This window comes from Ammodytes marinus (assembly GCF_949987685.1).
Source record: "Ammodytes marinus genome assembly, chromosome: 14".
NCBI lineage: Eukaryota > Metazoa > Chordata > Actinopteri > Uranoscopiformes > Ammodytidae > Ammodytes > Ammodytes marinus.
In genome coordinates this window covers 10030484-10049276 of record NC_137218.1, presented here as the reverse complement: position 1 = coordinate 10049276, position 18793 = coordinate 10030484, and the positions used below count along the sequence as shown (strand labels likewise).

At 40.3% G+C, this 18793-nt stretch overlaps 1 protein-coding gene across 1 annotated transcript; it reads left to right on the top strand.

Annotated features, from left to right (window-relative positions):
- Nucleotides 1–523: 523 nt before the first annotated feature.
- Nucleotides 524–17662, top strand: LOC307260626 (sodium- and chloride-dependent GABA transporter 2-like; the record flags this gene model as incomplete). Its single annotated transcript, XM_080040900.1, has 15 exons — nucleotides 524–724; nucleotides 3941–4070; nucleotides 4193–4327; nucleotides 4648–4788; nucleotides 5067–5151; nucleotides 5332–5464; nucleotides 13106–13240; nucleotides 13346–13449; nucleotides 13850–13974; nucleotides 14480–14592; nucleotides 14698–14835; nucleotides 15655–15757; nucleotides 15937–16037; nucleotides 16557–16727; nucleotides 17528–17662. The coding sequence occupies 15 exons, from the start codon at nucleotides 524–526 to the stop codon at nucleotides 17660–17662; spliced, it is 1950 nt and encodes a 649-aa protein (XP_079897026.1).
- Nucleotides 17663–18793: the final 1131 nt, after the last annotated feature.

Below are 18793 nucleotides of genomic sequence, written 5' to 3'. Positions count from 1 at the left end.
ATATATATATACATATAACCTGTATGCTATGTACAAAAAAACTATACTATGTTGCATTTAACCTATGGTTTTCTCGCCTGCGCATCGACCCAGTGCGCCAACGGTGGCGCAAAGTGTCCATTCCCCCATAGGGCAAACCCCTAACCCTCACAAGAGGGGTGCCGCTGGGCAGAGCAACGTCACACATCTCAGTGTTCACGGATGCATCTCTGTCGGGCTGGGGAGGAACCTGCGAGTCTCACGTAGTGGGCGGCGCTTGGCCTGCCCCCGTGATCATGCATATAAACGCATTGGAGTTTCTCACTGTGTGGAAAGTAATCCAACACTTTGCCCCAATGTTAACAAATCAACATGTAATGATTCGCACGGACAACAAGGCGACAGCAGCAAACATCAATCGCCAAGGGGGCGTGCGCTCAGCGCAGCAGCTGAGCATAGCGAGACGTTATGCTGGACGCACACACACTTGCTCTCCATCAGAGCAGTGTACATCCCCGGTGTCCTAAACAGAGGGGCAGACATAATGTCGAGTGGGGGGCCAGGAGACTGGACTCTGCACCACGATCTGATCAATCAGATATGGAGCGAGTTTGGGAAGGCGGAAGTCGACCTATTCTCCACACGGGAGAACACAATGCGCGCTGTGGTTCTCTCTCAGCGCGAAGGACAATCCCCCGCTCGGGGTGGATGCGTTCGCTCACAGACCGTGGCCGAGTGCGCCGTGGTTCCCCTGTCTCCAGCGACTGCTCTCGGGGCCGCGCTAAAAATATTAAAAACTTTTTATTTAAATGTTACAAGTTTACCATAATCTTCAAATTCAGAATTAGATTTTAAAATGAACAAAGTCACAGGGAGCCACAACAGAAGGATGAAAGAGCCACACGTGGCTCCGGAGCCACGGGTTGCTGACCCCTGGTCTAAGGGGTATGAATACTTGTGTGAGATTGTGAAGATGCACTTCGAGATGTCTGAGTAAAACCTTGTTTCAGCTTTTAAGAAGAAATGTAATATATTTACAATGATGACACACTGAAGAAAACAGTCCTTATGAGAAGAATAAATGCAGTGTGCTTGTTCACCTAATAAGCTTATTAAGTGAAACAATCAAATAGAATATACAGAGAGTTCTATGTAGTTTAGGATATCTTTAACTACATTAGCATGAGTAGATTCTTCATCATACCTCTGTTCCTTTTCTTCTCCATGGTTCTTTAACTACTGCAGGTGTAGGTCACATCGTCTGTCCTCCAGTGTCCCGGGTTGAGATGAGGGGTTCAGGCTCAATGTCGCATTAGCCCTCAACACTAGCATTCACTCTGGCACAGGCTGTCTGTAATGCTGTAATACAGAGATATTCCGTTAGGGTATAATATAATTCTTAATTCAGTGGCTATATTTTGTGTGATTGTCATCAAGGTAGCTAGCATGACCTGCTAAAAATAAACATTCGGTATAGGCTACTATGATAATAACGTTAGCTACGTTAGCTTCAAACACTGGGCCTAGGGCTAAATGTTAGCAACACACACAAGTGAAATACACTTTAGTAGCATAACTAAAGCTAATGAGACAGTAAAATGTAATGTACAGCTAAGTTGATAAGTGACTTACATGATCGGCAATCAGCACGGGGTCGGTGAAGTCTTAAAGGCCTACTTCACCGGTTTGAATATGAAGGTGTATTGAATTCTGAGATCCTATGTAGTATAAATGTGGGGTTAAAAAAAAACTTACTTTGTAAATATGTCTTTTACTGTGACATCACAGTAATATTTACAAAGTAAGTTTTTTTTTAAACCCTATATTTCTCTTTCTGTGATGTCACGAGAAAGAGAAATATAGGGTTAAAAAAAACACTCTTTCTGCCTTTTCTCAGGCTAGGATGAACCGATTTTAATTTTTATTGCACATTTATATTACATAGGATCTCAGAATTCAATACACCTTCATATTCAAACCGGTGAAGTAGGCCTTTAAGTAAAGAATGGCAGCTCCAGCAGGCATCAGCTAGACATAACCGCTTTGCAAAGCCAGCAGCCTTCTGGCCAAAGTTACTAAACTCTTCTTTGGAGAAATGGGTGTGTTGTTTTGGGTGCGTCTCCACCGCCATGCGTAAAGGCAGTTATGACAGCTGACGGGAGGAAAAAGAAAAAAATCATCTGACGAACGTGAGTAAACACGAAAACCTTTTTGCTTTGCTTTCTGCGCTCACCTGTTTAGCTCTCTCCCTCTTTTATTAGCCCACACCTAGGCCACACGTTAATTCTCACACATTTTATGTAGCTACAAGTCCAAGTGGTGGGCAATTCTAGTAACTAGTAAGGCAGCGGACGTTAATGGACTATGCATCCTTAATAAATGCTGGAATTCCGTGCTGGAATACAAGGTGGCGTGGTCACCATGGTGGTCACACTAGCCAAACGTTCCAGATTTTAGTATGCAAATGAGCTTTGGCACGGGGCCGCGGCCCTAGTGTGAGTGGCCCCTGAGACTGCGCTCATGTGATTTGCTGAAAACGAGGAAGACATCCGATTGGCTATAGGTAGTTCCTGGATGAAAAAAACACATTTGTGAATCCAGCGGAGTCAGGGGAGTCTCAAAATTCCACACACAAATACAGACCAATTCACACATGAATGCAAGGAAGTTCACAAATTAAAAGCATTTTGTAAATTCAAATGTAAACAGTTTGTATATAAATGTAACAACATCCAAACACATTTTTGATGAAAATTGCAAATCTTTTTTAAATTAATATATTTATGGATTTATATAACATTTATTTAAAACAAGACACATTTGTGTGTGGATCGGAAATGTGTTTGTGAAACTTGTTATTATAGATGGATTTATTTTACATTTATATATGACGGTTTTCATTTGTGTGTGCATTGAAATGTATTTGTGAGAAGAGAGTCATTTATATATAAATCACAAAATACAAGTGTGAATCCTTCTCTGTGCATTCATTAATATTGAGACTGATTTCATACCATAAAATATTGCAAGCACATCCAAAACGCCCTTGCTTCTTCAATATTGTTCAATCTTGCATGCACTGATCACGGTTTAAAGACGGGTCCTCTTGAATCTTGCATCACTAGATCTGTTTTATTTTTTCATACACAAACAGCAGGTATAAAATCCATGCACGGTTACCGAAGGCATACCTCACGTAAATGCACCGACAGTGTTGTTGTAATTACTCAGAATTACTCATGGCGGCGACAGAAGTTACCCACTATATAGCTTTAATCAATTAACAAATAAAACAAATGTCACTGCTAAGGTTACTTTTACTTGATTTAGATCAACAAAGTGGCATAGATGTGATGTGCTAGCTTATCCAAAACAACTATTTTTTCATTTTAATTCTTACTTTATTTGCAATTCAACATTTTACAATGTCTCGACACGAATTCTGCTTTACTTTGTTTCAGACACTATAAACAGTTACAAAATAGCAAGGTAATCATCAAACGAGCCTACTCTCTGCAAGAAAGTGGCGAGCTGCGTTAGGTGTGAGGACCGAACCATTACAAGTAAATATAGGGGGGTATACAGTGGCTTCGGCTGGAGACTTAATGCCAAAAGAAAAAGAGAAACTTACCGCTAATTTGTTGTTTCCATACTAAATATAACGTGTTATAAATGTAAATCCGGCCTATTGATGAATGATGAAACGTTGATTTTTTTAACAAAAGCTTAATTTTCCGATATTTTCGGGGGCCCCCCATGAGTCACGGGCCCATAGAATGATCCTAACTTTTCACCAACTCAGAACTTCTACAACGCACCACATCTCAATATAAGAACGTTTCCACCAGCAAAGTGGTAGCCTGTTGGAAACTAACGGTGAAGTGTTTTGAAGGGGGCAGAGATGGCCAATAAGGAAGAAAATGCAATTTACTCATCGTGTGCGACTGTGGGATGCCCACAGACCCCCACGAAGTTAGATGGACGGGGACAGTGGGGGAACAAAGCCGAGTACATCCTGACAGTGATGGGAGCGATCATCGGACCTGGAAATGTATGGAGGTTCCCCTACCTGTGCTACAGAAACGGCGGAGGTGAGAGATCTTACCCAGCCACAGATGCTCTCAGTTTGTCAGGCGCGTACCTGTGTCCCAAACTGGGAAAGATTTGGACGGGGGATTAAAAGAATAAAAAATGTCCTCTCTCTTTTTTGCAGGTGTGTTCTTCATTCCATATATCTTGTTTATGTTTACCTGCGGTCTCCCCTTATTCTTCCTGGAGACTTCCTTGGGGCAATATACCAGCCAGGGGGGAATCACATGCTGGAAAAAGATTTGTCCGCTTTTTCAAGGTAAATAAAAGTTATTTATTTATTTATTTTTTTACCTATGCTTTACTTTGATTATATTAATGATACTATATCTAATGCGCAATCCCATTTGTCAACTGGTTTGTCATACCTTTCACGTAAACGGGGCGCGTAATTACGCACAAAGTGTATCCTTTTAACCACATCACCGTTTGTCACCGCATTAGTTTGGAGCAAATGATTAGTGCTTAGCTTACCTTTTCCTACACTACAAAGACAACAACCTGTAGGGAACAGAATATTATCTGCCCGCCCCCTTGACTCATTTTGTATTTTCCTTTTTGTTTTCCTTCATCTTCCAGGCATGGGCTATGCGAGTCACCTTATCATCGCATTCAGCGCCACCTCTTACATTGTCATCCTCGCATGGGCTTTCTTTTACCTGTTCTCATCCTTCAGTGCGGATTTGCCTTGGGCCACATGTGGAAACTACTGGAACACAGGTAGTCTGTCCTGTAACGCTTTTTCAAAGGCTTTAGGATGCTATTGGTTGTTTTTATAATTACCTCAATTAATAATAATCACCTTTATTTGAACCATTATTCATTCGGCATAAAGAGTTTATTCTTAGCAGAGATGTAGGCTAGTAGGTATGGATTTGAATGCTCATTCCATTGCAATATAATTTTGTCTAAAGTGTGTGCTATAAACTGGGAATTGTGTGGGCTGCTTCTGCAAATTAAATGATTTACATGTAATTATCTCTGTGGTCTTACACCAGACTCATGCTTGGACATCAATTCCAATCTGAGCCTCAGCATGGCATCCAGTCTGAACACCACTCTACCTGTTGTGGAGTTCTGGCAGTAAGCATGTGGTCACACAAATGTAATAATGCAAACGCTTGTTTCTTTTTCTTTGTTGACTCCCTGTCCTTTACTTCTCCTTCTCGTTTCACAATGCTGCCTGTTATGGTTATGGTTAGGAGGATCCAATCATGACTTGAATGTGTGGCGGTGTGTTTATCTGTCCCCCTCTCTGCCTAGGCGCCGGGTTTTGAAAATCTCTGGTGGCATTGAGGAAGTGGGCAGCTTGAGGTGGGAACTGGTCTTATGTCTCATCCTGAGCTGGGTCATCTGCTACTTTTGCGTTTGGAAGGGCATCAAGTCAACAGGAAAGGTTAGCTGCTTACACACTGAGCAACATTCACCAATATTTCTGACCGTGGAATTTTCTAACAATGTTGTAAGGATTTTTCTAATTCATTTATTAAAACCCAAGTGTTGTGTTGTGCCTGAACGCGTTCATATTTGGGGCAAACGTGAACTGAACGCATGTAGGGCTATTTCTGCCTGATGAACGTTATTGCGAACGCGTTCATTCTGGCGTTTGTGAACGGCGCTCTTACAGTCGTTCAACATAGATAGTATAATAATAATCGTTCAAACGTTCATCGGCTGACAGATTTTCATAGAAAACCCCGCTAAAAGACATCGTAAACAGGCCTTAATATGTAGCGGAAAAACACCCAATCTGGCAACACCTGCCACCACAGCGTCGCACCGCCTGCGTCATCAAAATGCAAAACACCGCGGCAAAAAAACAAAAACAAATTAATGCAGCAGCAGCAGCACTTACTCATAATATGCTGGTACGGTAACATCACTACCAAGGACAACAATTCTCTTGAGAGAATTGTAAAAACTGCAGCGAAAATTACTGGTACCCAGTTTGTAGGCCTCGATCCTTTTTATTGCAAACAGTTGCTCAAAAAACCAAGGTATATACGAAAAGATAGTGCCCACCCTCTTAACTGTGAATACAGAGTGCTGCCATCTGAGGGGTATACTACGAAGCGAGATTAAGGGCTGAGCGAGCTCTGTTGAGTCTAAAGCGGTCTAAAGCCAGAATTTTCAGTATCACGAAAGGTGGCTCTCTTTCTACCTGGCTAGATCACCGTGGTAACAGAGGCTGCACGGCTAACCTGCTCAGAGCAGTTTTTGTTCCAGAGTTTGAGCTTAAATTCGGCTCTGAGAGCGCTGCCCTTCAAGGAAACTACACATTTAGAAATCCCGCGGACGTGACAATATTGTCTGAGCGCTACATTCTTACTGAGGAAACTGTTACATCTAAATTTATTGATCAGTAAGTTAATGAACGAAACGAAGCCGTGACATTAGGCTTACAGCAGAGTGAACTGTAACATCGCGCTGGGGCTTTTTGCCACATGCATACAGTTATTGAAAATGTAAAATAGCCCACACATAGCCTACTGTATGCAGCGCCACTCTATGCTCTCACCTCAAATGATTTTACCTGGCGATCTACACACACTGGCTCTTAATAAAGCGTTCTATAAAATCATAGTTTGCAACATTATTTCACTGTAGGCTTCTTTCTTTTCATAAGTAGCGATTACAGTTGGGACGTGACAGGTGACAGCTGTTACAGTTCGGACATCGTTGCAGACTCGCAGGTTAAGCTTCTCACAGTTCATATTTGTCCTCCAGACTACAGGTTTTTTAATGTATGCCTATTGGTATTTGTAAGATTCAAATAAAAGGCTAATAGTCTAAATCAAAATTGTATTCATTATGATGTGGCCCAAAATTAAATGATTTTCCATAGGCTATTCATTTGGGGACAGTGTCAGACTTAAATTACATTCTTAAGTATGGGACTATAGGCGTAGTGCTATAAATATAGCAAAGTAGCCTATATATAGCCTATTAGGCTAAATGGTATAGTGTTTAAATCCGAGTTCAACGTTTCATTGTTTTATAATGTCACGTTACGCACTGCGAGAACGATCGGCAAGATAAATAAATAATTTCCATGCTGGCAGCATTCCACTCTCCTTAGCCTATTTGCAGTAAGAGTTTTTTTCGGCTCTCTGTTTTCTGCTGTAATAATTCAGACTGACAAACTCTTCCTCTTGAATGAAGTTGGCGACACACTTTTGTTTTACTCAGCTGCTCACAATCAGTCCGTTTGTGTAAAGTTAGCGGCACAAGATCAGTCCAGTCTGTGCGGAAGCAGAGTCAAATGACGGTCAAACGCCCCCTCTCACGGGGACGCGCACTGAGCCTGAAGCTGAAACCCTCGTTCAACATAAGAGGTTGATAACTGCCTTCGTGATACCGGTTAGCTCTGAGCGAGGGTATGTGTTATGTTGAACCAGATCAAAAAAAGAGAGCCGGGCTCTGTTGAGTTTGCTTCGTAGTATACCCCTCTGGCCTTCGCCTGTGTGTCCCTATGACCACCAACAATAGATACAAGTTCTCCTTTGCCCCTGCGTCGATTCGAGCAACAAATGCTGCCTACAGCAGGTAAATGCTGTACTATTGAACGGGTTTTCGATTTTTATATATATACATACAGTCAAGTGCGAAAGTTTGTGAACCCCTTGAACATTTTGGAATTTTATTTATTTTTACCATTAATAATTCATTTTTATCAATACCAGTATTTTTTATATGAAATAGCAGGTGTTTGTTTATCAATTCAACATTTTTCTTTCCCAGAAATAAATTGTTAAAACAGATAAAACAAATTATTTGACAAATGTTGTATGATCAAAAGTTTGTGAACCCTAAGCTGCATTGCTTAAATCGAGCAAGTAAACACAATCAGATGGGCCAAATTGAGTCATGAAATGGACCAATGTAGTGAGAGATCTTTAGGGAAGAAATTGGGTGGCACTAGATACAACAGAGATCAAACCAGGTCAGTTTAGGCTCACCAAAGTGAACCCATACAGGTCAGACATGCTAAAAGGGAAACCAATCTCTGAGGATCTCAGGAATAGAGTTGTGATGCTGCACATTTGTCTGGGGACAGCTATAAATTATTTAAAAAAAAGTTTGAGCTCCATCGGTCCACCGTGAGGCAAATCATCTACAAATGGAGAGCTTTAAGAGTGCCTGAACATCTGCCTAGAAGTGGACTTCCTTCAAAAATATCCACAAGCGCCACAAGATAAGTGATTTTTCAGGTAAAAGCCAACCCACACATTACATCTAGTGATTTGCAGACCTCTCTTGCAGCATCTGGGACAGATGTGCATGGTTCCACAATAAGAAGAAAACTCAGTCAACATGGCTTTCATGGGATGGTTGCTGAAGAAGCCTCTGCTCTCAAAAAAGAACAAAACTGCTTGTCACAACTTTGCCAGAGAGCACCTGGAGATACCTGAAGTCTTATTCTGTGGACAGATTAGTCCAAAATTGAACTGTTTGGTCATAACCAAAACCGCCATGTTTGGGCAAAAACGCAATTCTGCCTACCACCTACAGAACCTTCTCCCAAGTGAATAATGGTGGTTTCAAATTGTCTGCAAATCTCCAGATGTAATGTTTGGGTTGGCTTTTACCTGAAAAATCACTTTTCTTGTGGCGCTTGAGGATATTTTTGAAGGAAGTCCACTTCTAGGCAGATGTTAAGTCACTCTTAAAGCTCTCCATTTGTAGATGATTTGCCTCACGGTGGGCCGATGGAGCTCAAATTTTTTTTTATGAATTTATAACTGTCCCCAGACAAATGTGCAACATCAAAACTCTATTCCTGAGATCCTCTGAGATTTGTTTCCCTTTTAGCATGTCTGACCTGTATGGGTTCACTTTGGTGAGCCTAAACTGACCTGGTTTTATCTCTGTTTTATCTAGTACGGCCCAATTTATTTCCTAAAGATCTCTCATTACATTGGTCTATTTCATCAACCAATTTGGCCCACCTGATTGTGTCAACCTGCTCGATTTAAGCAATGCAGCTCAGGGTTCACAAACTTTTGCACATACAACATTCGTCAAATAATTAGTTTTATCTGTTTTAACAATTGATTTCTGGAAAAGAAAAATGTTGAATTGATAAACAAACATCTGTTATTTCATATAAAAAATACTGGTATTGATAAAAATGAATTAATAATGGTTAAAATAAATAAAATTCCAAAAGGCTCAAGGGGTTCACAAACTTTCGCACTTGACTGTATATATATATACATATATATATATTTTTTTATACATATTTTATTTGGTTTTATTTATTTTATGATTTTATTTTTTTATGTTTTTTATGTTTTTTATATGGTTTTATTTTATGATTTTAATTTATTTTTGTTATGATGATAAGACCTGTGTCTGCATGGGCAATTCGACTTTGTTATGTTGGTCTTCCTTTTTCCCTGATTCTTGCACTTTGCACTTTCGTGCCCAGGCCTAAGCATAGGTTGTGATGTTTGTATTCGTCACTGTTTGTACTGTCTTGTGTTTTCGCCTCTTCTGCTGTGAACAAATTTGCCCTTTTGGGACACTAAATAAAAATCTTGATCTTGATCTTGATCTCATGAATGAAATGAAATTTCATGTGAATTGTTTCCAGGTTTGGAAAATTATAAAAATGGAAAAACATTTGCACCTTAACCATTTTTGTTTGAATAATCCCTCATTAAAAAGACCATTCAAACAGCAACTTTTCCCCTTGTTTTGAGAATATACTGTAGGCAAGGCAAAGCAAGTTTATTTATATAGCACAATTCAGACACAAAGCCACTCAAAGTGCTTTACAGGGGCAAGATTAGAATACATAAAACACATTATAAAACATTTAAAAGCGAATAAAAGAAGCAAATAAAATAAAAATTGCAGGTTAAAATGGAAACAAAAAAGTCTTCAGACTCGATTTAAAAGAACTGAGAGTTGCAGCAGACCTCAAGTTTTCTGGGAGTTTGTTCCAGATATTTGGTGCATAATAACTAAAAGCTGCTTCTCTTCGTTTAGTCCTAACTCTAGGGACTGTAAGTAGACCTGTCCCAGACGACCTAAGGGCTCTGGACGGTTCATAACGTATCAGCATATCAGTAATGTATTTTGGCCCTAAACCATTTAGTGCTTTATAAACCAACATCAGTATTTTGAAATCAATTCTTTGAGTGACTGGAAGCCAGTGTAAAGACCTCAGAACTGGGGTAATGTGATCCACTTTTTTGGTCCTAGTGAGGACTCGAGCAGCAGCGTTCTGAATTAACTGAAGCTGTCTGATAGATTTCTTTGGAAGGCCAGCAAGGACACTATTACAGTAGTCAAGTCTACTAAAGATAAATGCATGGATAAGTTTTTCTAAATCTTGCTGAGACATAAGCCCTTTAATTCTTGATATGTTTTTTAGGTGGTAGTAGGCTGATTTATTAATTGATTTAATGTGTTTCTTGAAATTCAAGTCGGAGTCTACGACAACACCAAGATTTTTGGCTTGGGGTGTGGTTTCTAACATAACCGATGTAAGCTGTGCGCTGACTTTTAATTGTTCATCTTTGGCACCAAAGACAATTACTTCAGTTTTGTCGTTGTTTAATTGAAGGAAATTTTGGCACATCCAAGCATTGATTTGTCCAATGCACTTACTCAGTGCTTGTATCGGACTGTAGGGGTAAAAGCTGCAGCTGGCTTCTATGGAATGAATGTTATTGAAATAATTTCTGTCTGTGGTTCTATATGGTATGTGGCAATTATTTAGAAAATAATAGCCTGCAGAAACATATTGAAAAAAAATAACTACGAACTAGTTCATTTTTGAACTGTGAACTTAGTTCAGAATTTTGAATTATGAACTATGAACTGAACTAGTTCATTTTAAAGTGTGTGAACTGAACTTTGAACTAGTTCATATAGAAAAACAACTTTCCCAACCCATTATCTAAACCAGTAAAGTATGACTCAACTTAGTCATACTTTACTGGTTTAGATAATGGGCCTCTATAACTTCAACTGCTGTCTGGTGCTTGCTTACCACTACTTCTACTATAACAGCATTGAAACACAGTGTCACTGTGTTTCAATAAAGACATCTGAGTCAGGCATCTTCAAAGTCTGGTAGATTTTTACTTGCGACAGCAGAGCAAGGGATGCATCACATGTATTACATGGTTGAGATCTCCAATTGAGATACATGTTTTTTTGTTTTTTTCAAGATGTTTTTTTTGGCATTTTTATGCTTTATTGATAGTGTAGAGACAGAGTTGAAATGGGGCAGAGAGGGGAGTGACATGCAGAGAACGACCGCGGGCTGGAATCGAACCCGGGTCCGCTGCTGGCCGAGGCCCATGGGGGGGACGCCTTACCGACTGAGCTAAGGGCGCCCCCGAGTTGAGATACATGGTTGACACAAAGAATGAACAGAATTTCAGAAACTTTATAGGAGCACGATGTGTGCGTAAACATTGGTGGGTGTGTAAAAAAACCCCATGACATGATCTCACAGGTTGTAAAAACAACAAAAGGCAAAGGCAAAACTCTAGAGCCCCCCTTCCTATCCCCCTTAATTGATCATATACGTTCTTGTGAGTACAGTTGCTTGACCTTCGATGTTGGGTCACAAGTTCACAGACAAAGCCCACAGTGTTCCTGATAGGACATCTTCTTGTCTAGTAAAGGACTTTTCCAATGTTGCACACCATGGCGTCATCCTACATGCTCTCAAGTTGATATCTCACCTCACAGTGAGGTGGGCTGAATGTTTAAGCATTCAAATGGTATACAATCATAGGTAAAAACTTCATTAACAATTTCAAACATTTATTTGTATATATAAAAGAATAAAGCCCCTTAAGCACACACTAACTCACCTACACCCTTATTTAGTTACTGGTTGAAATTTTGAGTTTCCTTGAAATGACTCTCAATCAGTGATAGCGCAGGACCACAGGAGGATTTATCAGATGCAGTTGTTTATGGCTAAAGACTTATGAACTAAAGAGGGTCCGGATCCAACACATGAAAGGAAATGCAATAGAGCCTGTCTGAGTAAAACAACATGTGGTTTGAATATTCATAGTGTTCTGATGACATATTGTTTTCTTGACCACTTCACCTGCTCTTTAGGGGGCCCATCTCTACTCAAAATGTTGTTTCACTACTAGCATTGCCTTCTATATAAATATACAAAATTGTATGGAAGTTTGTTAATCACAGTTTCAATATCTGCTGGCATGTTCCAAATATTTAAGTTCCTCCATAGCATGAGCACATTTGCTTAGATAAAGTACATACACTTGGAGTCCTTTAATGTCCTCAGACTTGACCATGGTCCTTGAGGAGATGCTTGGCAACAGCATAACCCATCTGGAGTCATATAAAGACAGCTGCGTAAAAGAGACTGTGGCAGACTCCGGGTCGACTGTTCACCAAAATGCAAATGGTCTCCTTTTTGCGTTGACTCAATGCTCAAATGCCTTTTTGAATGATTTGAACTACAGAGGATCTTCATCTAAAAACAGAATGTGACTGTGAGGTTAAAACTGAGAGGATTTGCATTTGAATGAGGAGTGTTTTGTTTTGTCTATGCAGCCAATTGAGATCTCCTGATGTTTTCCTTATCCTAGCTTGAGCTTGCAGCTTTTCCAAGCTCCCAGTAAAGAGTTGCTCTCTTTGGCGGTGTGACGTGTTTCTTTGAGGCTATTTTGTTCAGAGCTGAACACAGTGAACCATAACAATCTGGAGTCTAAGGAGATACAACTTTATCTATACAACTGACCTAAGTGTCTCCTGGCAGACTACAAATCTGATCTAGTGTCTGAGAGATAGACGGACACATAAGGCAGGCAGAAATTAACTATTAATCTTAATATTAACTATACTCAATGAAAGTTCAAATATTGATGAATATATGAAATCTGACCAGTGTTGTCTGAGCTTTCACACAAGCATCAACACTTTGCAGCTAAAAAAAACAGTACAAGTCATAGATGTGGCACATGTTGTATCTCTACCACTATAGATGGGTGCCAGATGGCTTTCACTTTCTCCTTTTCCTCTTTGCCTTCAGGCAGCCTACTTCACAGCCACTTTCCCATATGCTATGCTGTTGGTTTTGCTTGTACGTGGTGTGACCCTTCCAGGGGCGATGCATGGGATCAGGTACTACCTCTACCCTGATATCTCTCGCCTTTCAGATCCCCAGGTGAGAAAACACATCCAAAATGTAAAGAAGAACTGCTGTGTTGTTCCTTCTACGAAAAGACAAGCACATTCAGGTCACATTCATGTTTTTGTTTGACCTTAACAGGTGTGGATGGATGCTGGCACTCAGATCTTCTTCTCTTATGCTGTGGGCCTTGGGTTCCTAACCTCTCTTGGGAGTTACAACTCTTTTAGCAATGACTGTTACAAGTAAGCCTAATGTTTCTCCATACATATTTTTTTATATATCACATTGGTGCAGTGTTGGAGTGGGAGTCTGAGATCTAAGAATGTAATTGTTATGTACATGACAGTAAAGGAAGTTCAACTTGAAAGGACCGGAATATCCTGTGTTTCCCAAACTGTACCAAATCAGAGTTAACTTTGCTTCACCATCAATGTTCGTCATCATTCGAGACTATACTTTCTTGTGGACATCTTTATATTTATTTTAAACGTCTCCATAAGGAAATAAGTGATCCAACAAGAAAATTGAATTACCTCAGGGACCCTTGATTGATTCTAGCTTTTAAAAGGAGTATCCACTTCTGCAACACTTTGTTACCATCCAACCTCTACTCCACTACATATTTACTAATTTCTCTTTCAGGGACTCTTTCTACTTGTGTTTACTAAACAGTGCCACGAGCATCGTGGCAGGCTTCGCCATTTTCTCTGTTTTGGGTTTCATGACCTACGAACAAGGAGTCGATATTTCTAAAGTGGCCGAATCAGGTAAGCACTCAGTTTGGCTTTATAGTGAGCATGAGAATGAAAAGTAGAATGAAGAGCCTGTAATAGAAATAGTTAGATAATGAATCCTGCCTAGAGACTGTTATTTTACCCCGTGGAAAAACTGTAGGCTACCAAATCATATGATGTTGGTAATCCTCTTCTTCTGGTCTTATATTGTATATATATTTTTTCCATTCATATTTCACCTTTTAACTTCAGGCAAGAAGCTTTCAGGCTTTGCACGTATTTTCTTTATCTCCACTTTTTAAATGCATCACACAATTTATTGAATATTCTTCCTTAATTTTTCTTGTATTTTCTCAAGTTGCTGTGTGTGTTGGTATAACTCAGCAGCTGTGGATTTATCTTACACTAAAATGTTATCGCTCACAAGCTTCTGGATATCATACATTTGAAAGAGAAATTCCTCAATTGACACATTTTTCTGTTGCTTTTAATTTATGACGGTACTACATTTAGTTATATTCTGTGTATGTGTGTGTAGGTCCGGGGTTGGCATTCATTGTCTACCCACGTGCTGTAGCCATGATGCCCATGCCTCAGGTGTGGTCAGTGTGTTTCTTCATCATGATCATTCTGCTTGGATTGGACAGTCAGGTATTAGCAGAACCTTTCCAAATGAATACATTATTGACTGATTGATCGATTGAATGAATAAATGAAAGAAGCCTTGACCTCCTTACTCCCTCTGGCTCCTTTCAGTTTGTTGGTCTGGAGTGTCTGATGACTTCATTGGTCGATCTGTTCCCAACGTACCTGCGCCAAGGCTGTAGACGTGAGCTGGTTCTGCTGGCTATCTGCAGTACCTGCTGTTTGCTGGGATTATCCTTGGTCACTGAGGTTTGTACAGTATAGAGTTAGAGAAACCCTTCCTTAAACCTCCTACGAGGACCTTTTAAAGGTTTAGGAAACTGTCCAATTTTGTTTTGATGATTATGATAGATTACCTTTGACAGCAAACGAGAACATCAGCAAAAACAGCGATATTTTTTTATATAGTTATATTATTATGGCATTTCCGCTGGTCAGATTTCCTGGGAAATTAGACAAAACAATTTACGGCAGGCTGACTGGAGCATCCTGTGTTTCTCGAACAATACCAAATCAAAGGTTCATTGAGATTTCACTCGCCTCAGGTGCTGCTGGCACACATTTGGGCACTGACAAAAACTGCCATCTTTGTACAAAGTTGCTACTAGAATCAACAAAAGCTGAAAGATCTAGTACTTCAATTGTTTTCTACCTTATTCTTTAGGTAGGACTTAATGGGCCCTTTTAAGCTGGTAAAATATAAAAAAGGGGGAAGCAGTGTAAGAGAGAGGAAAGTAACAAATACAACTAAGATAATAGAGGGAAAGTCACTCCAAATACCAGAAACTAATACAAATAAGAAAAAGCTGTTTCCATATTTTTTGGGCCAAACATACTGCTCTAACTGGTAGGTATGGGAAAGCCTTCAGTAAAGCCAAGTTCCTGTCAAAGAACAACATGCTCTTGTGAGGAACCCTGGTGCTTTTCAATATAGCTAGCAGGAAAGCCCGTTAAAGCCCCCAGCAGTTCTAGGCAGTTTTCCAAAAGCATACTGTTACATGAATTCGCAAGGTTAGATGATTAGTAGCCTGTAGTTTGTTGATGTGTTCACTGATGTTGATGTTTTAGGGAGGGATGTATCTGCTCCAGCTTTTGGACCATCATGTCTGCAGTGGCACCACCCTGCTGCTCCTGTCCCTCTGCCAGTCTATCAGCATCGCTTGGGTGTACGGTAAGTCAGTGCACTTACAACAAGTCAATAAAGACTATGTCCTATGGACAACATTGACAAAACTCTTCTTCAAGAATGTGATAAGCTTGGGTCACAACAAAGGCAAAAAAAACTCACACTTAGTTGATAAAATCATCCCAAAGGTTGACTTTTTCAATAACTTTTCTTTTTCACTGAAGGTGCTGACCGTTTCTATGGCAACATCACGGACATGATTGGTTATCGTCCATTACCGTTTATGAAGTACTGCTGGAAATACGTCACTCCCGTCATCTGTTTTGTGAGCATTCAGTCATTTCACTCACTGTCACACGTTTGATCTCTTTCTTCCATGTGTGTTGTTGTCTTATTTCAAGTCTACAACCATCCGATTTATGTTTATGCAATGTGTAAGCTCACGAGACAAAAGGAGGACAAACCCAGTGAGAATTATGTTCAGATTAAACAAGTTCACCTTATGCATGTCACAAGGTGTGTATGGATTATATTTCTGAAAGGATGTATATTTATGTTACATTTTAAGTTCACTTATCATGCTCATTTTCAAGTTCATGTGTGGCTTCTCCCCTTGTGACATTATATGGGGAAAATGTCTAAACAAAAGTTTTCAGAAATGTGGAGGTAGTGGCAGAAAGAGGGAGTTGTGTTTTGCTATACTTTGGGAGTCTCTTGTCACACTGGGACCCATATTAATTAAAACCATGACAAATTGAATTTTGTATAATACAGTGATGTTATTAAAATACTTTGAGACTGTAACGTGTATAATTAATCCACTTTGTCTTTCCTCTTATTACAGGGAACATTCATCTTCTCCATCGTCAAATACTCTCCGCTAAAGTTCAGCAACACTTATGTTTACCCACTCTGGGCAAACATCTTGGGCTGGTTCATCGCCACGGTTTCCATTTCCATCATCCCACTGTTTGTGTTAATCCAACTAATGCAGGGAAAAGGCACTCTTCGACAGGTGAGCATGGGCCTCTTTTTTCTCTCTGAATTGTTAACGTTCTGTAAAGTAAATGTAAGACTATAAACTTTAAAAACCAATCCCTGGCTTGATGAAAACATTCACCCTATTATGTAGAGGATATGGTCATTTTAATTTAGTTGGCAGTTGAAAAACCACCTGAGCACCCGTGAGGGATACATTTACAAAGTATAAATGGTGTTTTGAAAATCAAGTTTTGAAATGGTAAAAGGTGGTTTAGCTCAATGATTTATAAAAACAAGGCTTTGTGTTCTGAATGATTGACAGCTGAATGTTTTTGTGTTCACCTCACTCTGGGGGACTGTGTGATCCTCGGTATCCTGTATCCCATTGCACTTGCTTTAGTACAACACCCCCACACCAATTGTAATATCTCTCCACTGAAAACCAGTCAAGTTTATAATCCTTGTCGTAACCTATAAAGCTCTGTAGGGTCATGCACCTGCTTACATCGAAGATCTTTTTCAGTATTTTGTCACCAGCAGGTATTTGATGTCCTCAGAACAAGACCATAAAACACCCAAAGGATAAATGCTTTTCCTGCAAAATATTTTAACTTTAAATATAGCAGGTCTAAGAGGACAAGTCGCAGTATTTTATACTGTTTCAAAATGTTATGGTACAAAGCACTTTGTGCTACATTTTCTTGTATGAAAAGTGTCATTAAAATTGAGTCTGATTGATTGATTGATAGTGCAAAGAATCACCCCAGGTACAAAGAAAGTGATATGTGTCTAATACATACTCATATATCACTCTTGTGTCTCTTCTTTTTTCAGCGGTTCTTGTTTCTTTGTCAGCCCATGGACGATCTCCCATTGGATCCAAAATGTCTTCCTTCTCTGGAGACCAACGGCACCACTCTTTACACAGAACTCCAACCTGTATCCCACAATGGTGAACTCCTTCAGTGAACAGAAAAGCTTCAGGAAAAGAGTCAACTTAGAATAAGAATTTTCAAGTGATCTTCTCAGATAGGAGAGGAAATATTTTAGGGCCCACTCACACTAGGGCCGTTTGCCTGTTCCGTGCTGCAGGAAGATTCAGCACGATTTCCCCCCCCCGCCCCCCCTCCCCACTCCCCCCACTGGCCCGTGCTCACACTGCTCGTGGCCTGGGCACGTTTGCACCTTGCCTACGTCACCGTGCGCGTTTAGGAGTTGGAGCGTAGTCTTGTAGGCTATACGACTGTTTGTGAATATTTTTATCCGGCCAAAGTTGTATTCCACTTCCACATTAGAGCAACGGGAATCCTTAAGCTATTGTTTATTTTTTAAATGTAGCCTTTACGTAATAGGTCGCGGTGGACAGTCTCATATTTGTGCAGCACGCTGTTTATTATTAATATAACGGCCCTTCATCAGACCATACGTACCGGATGGTTTTATACACACACACATCGCTCCATCAAATCCAAGTCAGAACTTTTTGTATGGGCAGAGATCGTTTTTTTAAGTGTCTTTATAAAGTTTATTGTTAAACCTTAGTGTAGGCTACTGTTTCCTTATCACCGGGCCACGGTGTGTTGTTTTGGGTGCGTCTCCACCGCCATGCGTAAAGGCAGTTATGACAGCTGACGGGAGGAAAAAGAAAAAAATCATCTGACGAACGCTCACCTATTTAGCTCTCTCCCTCTTTTATTAGCCCACACCTAGGCCTACACACACGTTCATTCTCACACATTTTATGTAGCTACAAGTCCAAGTGGTGGGCAATTCTGGTGCCGACTAGTAAGGCAGCGGACGTTAACGGACTATGCATCCTTAATAAATTCACATCAGGAACGCCGCCTGTGCGCTTGCTTGTGCGCGTGTCATCTCATTAGCATCTGTACCTCTCCCAGGTGTGCCGTGGCCAAGGGGCACGGCACACCTGTTCCGTGCTGGAATACAAGTTGGCGTGGTCACACTAGCCAAACGTTCTAGACTTTATTATGCAAATGAGCTTTAGCACGGGGCCGCGGCCCTAGTGTGAGTGGCCCCTAAGAGCATTTAACGTATTGTACAATTTCCCCCTTGTGTATTCTACAATGGCATCCTTTGCAA